The 7810-nt window shown below is 31.9% G+C and overlaps 1 protein-coding gene across 1 annotated transcript; it reads left to right on the top strand.

Moving 5' to 3' along the window:
* Positions 1-20: 20 nt before the first annotated feature.
* LOC117116620 lies at positions 21-6235 on the top strand. The gene is made up of 7 exons (XM_033260697.1): positions 21-190; positions 737-1030; positions 1671-1754; positions 2603-2648; positions 3404-3454; positions 4282-4641; positions 5676-6235. The coding sequence occupies exons 1-7, from the start codon at positions 35-37 to the stop codon at positions 5951-5953; spliced, it is 1269 nt and encodes a 422-aa protein (XP_033116588.1). The 5' UTR covers positions 21-34; the 3' UTR covers positions 5954-6235.
* The last annotated feature ends 1575 nt before the right edge of the window (positions 6236-7810 follow it).

The following is a 7810-nucleotide window of genomic DNA, read 5'->3' on the forward strand; positions in this document are numbered from 1 at the left end:
TGTTTAAAATTATCATTATTTTCAGTGGGCTTCAATGATCAAGTTGTGGAATAAACTTGATAATGAAGGTATACTGGAGGAAGAGTTAGTCAGACATCTTTGGAGAGATGAGATTAGCAAAGATGAATCTAGCTTTGAGGTCTTCTTGGAGTTAATGAAGCAGTTTGGACTGCTCTGTGAGAAAGTCAAGGTATTACCTTTTTTCTTTTGTGTTTTTTCTGTTGGCAAATACTTGGAGAGTTCAGATAGTCACTAGCCATTCAGCTACAGTAGTTAATGATAAGTTGACCTGCCCCTTAACTAACTTAATATACAGTGCAATCAATCCTAATACGAATCTATTAAAAAATAAATTAATATAGATTTTTTTAAAAGGCAAAGAAATGCAGACATAAATGGTGACTTATTCCATCTTTTCATTGTAAAATGAAATTCAGCAAATTATTTAAAAAAAAGAGAGTTTAAATTATTTTAAGAATGTTAATCTTACTCTACCTCGCATGCCATTTGGATTGCAGAACATTTGATTATTTAAAAAACTGGTAATAACACGTTATATCGTCATTGCGGACTTATAAAATCCGCATACGCTATAAAACTAAAAGAAAATGCATACTTTTGGAGTCCGTACTGAGCCCAAAAAATCCGCAATGAAAATATAACGTGTTTAATGTAAGATGTACATTTTTCTGGTATTTTCTATCTTTTTATTTAATTCATTTGTTTTTTTCACAAGAATCAGGAAAGCAAACATCGCTCGTTTTTTGTTCCCTGTCGATTGAAACGGAGCAAAGACAATGTGTCTATTGAACATGATACAGCTCAGATGGTATCTATCTATATGGTCTCCGAGGATTTCATCCCTGATAGTGTCTTCCATCCTCTGGTTGTGAGCTTGATTGGAATGGTACAAGACATGGGCTACACAGCCATGCTGCAATTATTTAGCAACTATGCAGAAATCAGCCTAGGACTTGAACACACTCTCAGCTTAGGACCAGTAGTCATTAATAACAAGCCCTCATTGAAGGTAAGATGTTAAGAGATGTCATTTAGTTACTAACCATTGGAGTGATAGGCAATGAAGTGAAAATCAAAATCAAGACAAGAGTGATAAAGGTAAAAGTATCTTTCTAAGAGTTATTTGAATGTCACACACTTGTATGGTTTTTTTAATTGTTGTTATTGTTATGAATAGAAAAAATTTGTTACAGTAACAGCTGAGAGATAGGTGAATAAGGGATAATGCTCCTTGCTTAATTCTAACAAAAGTAGTGTTAGGAGGGTAATACAGGACAGATCCAGGTGACATGTCCCTCCCACCAACCAAAAAAAAAAAAAAAAAGAAAGTAAAATTAGAGGAGAAAGAGCCCATGGTACGCCAAAACAGCTATTTTTAAATTCAGATTCCATGTACCATTGTCAAGCATTTATAGACAAAATTTCAACACCATCCCCAACTCCCTTCCCCTGCTCAGTGTTTTCACATTTTGCATGCCCCAACCAAACTGTTTTTGTTGGATCCATGATTTACACAAAAAAAAAGTGGCAAGTAGCTTGCAGTTTAATTAGGATAAAATTTAAAAAAAAGGATTTGATTGTTCACTTAATGTATTGATATATTTTGGGCATGCATGGAATTATTGATTGATTTATTGTTTGTATTTTAGCTGGAAATATTACGGGTGCCTATCATTCAGGAGGATGGTACCAAGACACCAACAGGTGAACCCAGTCCTAGAGTCTGTATGCAGGTAATCTAGTTTGATATTTGAAATCTTGCAATTGAAATAGCAGCTGTAAAACTACACACAGCAATGGTGATGTTCATTATTAGTGATATTACCTGGAGATAATCATAAGTAGATTTATCTAGGTAGAGTGTATGAGTAATATATTTTCTACTGTGCTTGGATGAACATAGTACAAGTGCAATCCAAATATTTAATATACAGATATACTTTTTTGTGATCTGGACAGCTAGTAGTGTATTGTCTGTTTTCTTGTTTATTTATATATTTTGTTGGAACTTTATTTAATGACAGATAATGTATTGTCTGTTTTCTTGTTTATTTATATATTTGTTGGGACTTTATTTAATGAGGATAGCCTGTGCAGCCCACCATTAATGGAAAGCTAATATTTAGAGATCCTCAGCAAACAAATTTAAAATACACAGAAAAAATAAAAGAAATATACTGACAAAATGAAGAATAAGTTTGAAAAAGACATCCATATGAAACATGAAACCAATAAAAAGATGAATTCTTATAATAGCATAATGAAAAATTATTGAACTTTTAAAAATAAAATAATTTTGATAATAATGGAAGAAAATTGGCCAAAGAGAATGGTAATGACTATAATATTGATGACAATATAAATAGCAATAATTCTGATGGCAAAAGCAACAGCACTATTGCATCATTGTTTCATTGAGCATCATGAAATCAATTAAATCATATAAAATCTAACAATTCAAATTTGAAATCATAAATCATTTTTTGGTGGTGCTTCTCTAATATAGTATGATTCATTTTCTTATATTTTTGTAATGTTTTCAACTTTAATTTTTATTTTGTATTAAAAATCTTCATTTAAGGTGTTAGAGTTTCTGAAGAAAGAAATGAAAGTACTGACGTCTAAAAGTCTGTCTTGCTAGATCTTGTTGACTGAACGCTGGTCAATACAGTTAATACAAGAGGCGATCTTGACTACATGGTCTAGATCTTTTTTATTTTCTCTGATGAGCCGCTGTACCATACAATTATTGAGAGGGTTAAAACATATTTTAATTACATTTTTTTTATATTTTTCTTTTAATAATAATTTATAATTTACATTTTCAAATTCTCAAAGTAATGAAACAAATCATTGTTTCATTACTGAATCTGTATCTGGATTGGTACTCATCAGTGGAAAGCAAAGAGGGGAAAGCATTATCCAGTAATAAGAGATGAACATAAAAATCGTCAGAGGGCCAAAGTGAATTTACATTCATTTACTACTAGTACTTTACCTTTATGCTTAGTTTTGATTTGATTTTATTTGATATCATAAAGTTATAATTTCATTGATAACCCTTAAAATCCTAACACAGATTTATTTCCAGAGGGGTTCCATTTTATTATTACTTTTTAGGTTATTGTTATCGGTCCATTCCAACCCAGGGTATTTTAGCCAAAGAGGGTTGGCTGCACACATAGCTTTTTAATATATATTCGAGGGCAGCAAGAAAATCGTAAGCAGCATATGACCCATGCCCACCTGTGATATAGTATAAATACACCATTGATTTATATAAACTGTTTTGATCCTGATCCAATATTTGATGGTGATAGACAGCAGTCAGTTTTAATAATTTGATTTTTTATTTATTGTTTTAACAATTTATTTGTTGTAGATTCTCCAATGCAATTAGAAGGTTCCAGTGTTACTGAAACAGCACCACCAGGTTAGTGTTTTATATGTTATCAGGGTTCGTACACGTCCTTAAATTCCTTGAATGTCCTGAAAAACAAATGAGCATTTTCCAGTACTGGAAAGCTGGTCCTGGAAATTTATGATTGCCCTTGTATGTCCTGGAAATTTGACCATTTACCATCCAGTACTGCAGGATGCCTAGTAACGGTAGGCCGAGTAGACTCCCACGATACTATTGGAAAAGCGTGTCAAGTCTTTGTACACCACCAATTCAGGAATATCGAAGACAGAAAGAATGTCAAATGCTGAATGTGGCAGTGGGTTAGACAAACTTCTGCTATTTAGTAAATGGAGTTGTTCGACTATATTTTAGTAATGGGGTTCTTTTTCTATTGCACTTTTTTAGTTTACAATATATATGATTTGTTGATTGCGTTTTATAAGATATTTTAACCTATTTAGACTCTATTAAAATGTGCAACACCAACAATCGTTCCACAATGCTAGCTTAAAAATCAGAAGTCAAATTATTCATTTAAAATACAATAATCATATCAGTTCACTTCGAACAATTCACAGATTTAAAAGTTTTGATGATGTATTGTAAATATTTTACTACAATGAGAACTCGTACATTATTTAAAACTGAAAACTATTCCCCCATAGGCCTATCTACTAGTTCAACGCCAGTGTTAATATAGCAAACGCTGTTTGTGTGAACACTTTGGAATTTTAATCTGTGGATTATCTTACGTTGGCGTAAGTTAGGCCATTCTTTCGCCGTATGTGTGAACATACCCTGAGTAAATCTGTCTCATTATTTTCATTTTACCAGGCATACTCTTATTTTTGCTTCAGATGGAAATCTAGGTTATGTGGATGATATGCACCTGTCTGCTATTGCCGAAGGCATGGGACTTGAATGGAAACAACTGGGACTCAGGCTGGGTCTCAGTTGGAACAAGATTCAACAAATATGGAGTGATAACAGACGATTGTTTGACTGCATAATGGAAATGCTGACAGAATGGAGAAAACAACAGAACTATGAGACAAACCAAGTTGAGATAATGTGCAATGCTTTGAAGGATCAGGGACTCACAGAGCTTGCTAACAAGGTCTTTGGCTCACAAACATCAGAGGATCAATCATCCCATGTGGAAGCAAGTACAGATCATCCTTGTGGAAGATTACACCATACTAAACAGGAACACGATGGTCAGTAATTCATAATTGCTCTTGGAATTAGCATACAATATGATAGAGATGGTGATATTAATACAGTAACATTAATATTGGTATTTCAATAAAAGTGTTTTGTTTTTGTTATTGTTTTATAACAGTAATTATTAGAGCTGTTACTTCATACAGTGCGTTCCTCGCTCCATGCCTGAATATAATTTTGTAAATAATCATTTTTATAAAAATAATTAGTAATTAATGTATTTGAATTGATAATTTTGTACATATGATCCCCATTTCTTAATTCTTATTGGTATATATATTTTTTATATCCTATTTTTATAAAATTTGATATTGTATATTTCTATTTTTTAAAATTTAATTGTAATTGAATTGTGAATTTGTTATTGTTTTTTTTTTTTAGATAATATTTGTGTTTTTGTGTCGTTTGTATATTTTGTTTCTTTATTGTAAATTCAATCGTTTCAGTCTTGTACCGCTGACTCTTTTTTATGTTCTTATACCTGAATAAAATAAAAAAATAAAGAATAACAACAGACCGTGTATGATGACAATTCAATAATTTTCCACCCTGTGCTTGTATACCGAACAATATTCCTACAGAGCATTCAATTATTTTCTTTTATGCCACAAAAAAAATTGAATTTCTGTGACCTTGACCTTGTCTTTTGACCTTTTCTTCACAAAATTTAATAATCACTTTGACTATCATGTACCATTCCACTATAAAAGTTTATAATGATTCATTCATTAGTTTTTGCATAATCTTGCTAACAGCGACCTGAAAATTTTGGTAATTTTAATTATTTAGTTGTAATCATTGTGATAATTGTACAGTAATACAAGTTTTTTAAATTTTAATTTGTTCTATTTTAATGTAATTTTTTCTATAAATGTACATATCATTACATTTCAGCCTTGTGCTGTGAATTTGATTTTAAGAAAACTTTATCTCCTTTGGCAGAGGTACAAAAAATATAGTTGGAAATAATACCTGTAACTTATACAGTACTGTTATTAAATATTAACAGTTTTTTTTTCTGTCTCAGGTTGTTTGACTGATACTGACCTTCAGTTCATTGCTAAAAGACTTGACAATGATTGGAAAGATTTGGGCATATACCTTAATATGAAACGCTCTGAAATAAATCAAATTGCAACTGACTTTTCACCACCAATGGTTGACGCCTGTATTGAAATGTTGGTAAAGTGGCGGAGTAGACAGGAAGCTAAAGTAAATCATCTTGCAAAGATTATTGATGCCTTAACCAGTCTTGAAAGAGAAGATATCATTAAAGAACTTAAGCCTTATTACCAGGAAAAATAAAAATATAAACTAAAATAAGAGCCACAGAAAGTGGCCCTGATTCCCAGGAACCAAAAAGCGGGGTGGGGTATCCAGTAAGATGTAGGGGCAGAGCCCATGGTTAGGGGCCAGTCCAAAAGCTCAGACGTTTCATGTAATTTAATGCCTATTTCAAACGATTACAGACATAATAACAGAGAGAAAATATTATGTCAACATCCTGAGAAAATGAATTATAAAAATAGACAATAAACACATTCTGGCTATTTGATCCAGAGATATTTAATTAAATCATTCACTCAGTGCTTTCATTTAATTTATATTTAAATTCAGTACAGAATTTAAATATTCGTGGGTTTTTTTTAAACAGAATGTTTATCAGCATTTTTGTATAATAATCAAATTTCATGACATTATCCCTGATTATATGCTTTCATTGGGACTGTTGCGCGTCTTTGACATTCCGATACAATTTTCTGTGGCCTTGCTGTTCACAGAATTTGGCACAAGTTTTATTATTAGACATTCTAGTAGCTCAGGTTTGTTCTATCGATAAAAAGTGCATTGTCATGCCAAAGGCAAGAAAATGTAGGATGGCCAAGAATATTTTGAGGACACATGCTTTGGAGAGCAAAGTAACATTGCATCATGACCATATGTAGACATATCATGACTATATATGGGCACATCATGAATATATATGAGCACATCATGACTATATATGGGCACATCATGACTATATATGGGCACATCATGACTATATATGGGCACATCATGACTATATATGGACATATCATGACTTTATATGGACATACAACAGTTTTTTGTCAAAGAAAATTTGATAGTGTGGACAGTGGTTTTCATAAATTCGCTACATTGTTTTCCTTGCGATGGTTGTGCTGCGTAGCTGTCCCCAACACAATCAGGAAGGCCTCATGATTTGACCGACCAATCAGCATTGCCAAAATTTGCCGGCGATCATGTGTACATATGTAATATTTTTTAATTTCTTCAGTTTAATTTTCAACTCAAAATTGTATTTTCCTTCTAGTAAGTTTTTGGTTGATTGACTGTGCGCTTTCTTGTGTGTTGCCACTGATGTTAAAGTAAAATGTAAAATAGTTTATGCCAATTTAAGCTTTAGCATATGTTAGCATAGCACTACATACCTTTGTAAAATTTTGAATTCTGGTAAACAGTTTTTGATTGGTTAGTTCCTCATTCTTACAAGCCAATCAAGTGATGTAGTAAAATTAAGCTAGTTAATTTTGAATGAAGGGATTATTCTTTAAAATGTGTTATTTATTTAAGATGATAATTTTTAATTTTGAAGTTTTAGCATCTTGTGCTGCATCAGTGCAATTAAGTTGATCTTAATATTTGGGGTATTAAAATTGAAATATATGTTTTAAAATTTCATTCATTTATCAAACTTGTTTTTTAGATTGGTTTTTTTTCAATTAATGGGAAATTATAAACTTCAGTTGTTATTGTTGTTCTGTGCATTGTAGTGTAGTGGTTCATTTACAGATAAAACTTGACAATTTGTTACGTAGTAATGACAGATAATCTTTAATTTAGTAGGTAATTTATGTTTATAGATATAAGCATATGTGCTCTAACCTTGTACAAATAAAAAGGAGCCTTCATTCAAAAACATTTTTCACAATGGTATAATGCATTACTGTATATTGTAAAGAAAATCGTACAGCTTATTAGAGTAGAAAAAGGGTGTTTGCCTGATTAGTGAAAGTCCCTAAATGGGCTCTGATTGGATAATCAGACCATCTTATTAATAGGTCCATGATTAGGCCCATGTCATGTAGTGAACATTAATATGCTAGATGCAGCAGCCAGTAAATGAAGTCGAATCAAGAG

Source organism: Anneissia japonica, unplaced genomic scaffold (assembly GCF_011630105.1).
Source record: "Anneissia japonica isolate Jap-2015-1 unplaced genomic scaffold, ASM1163010v1 scaffold4476_len93949_cov137, whole genome shotgun sequence".
NCBI classification, from domain to species: Eukaryota; Metazoa; Echinodermata; class Crinoidea; order Comatulida; family Comatulidae; genus Anneissia; species Anneissia japonica.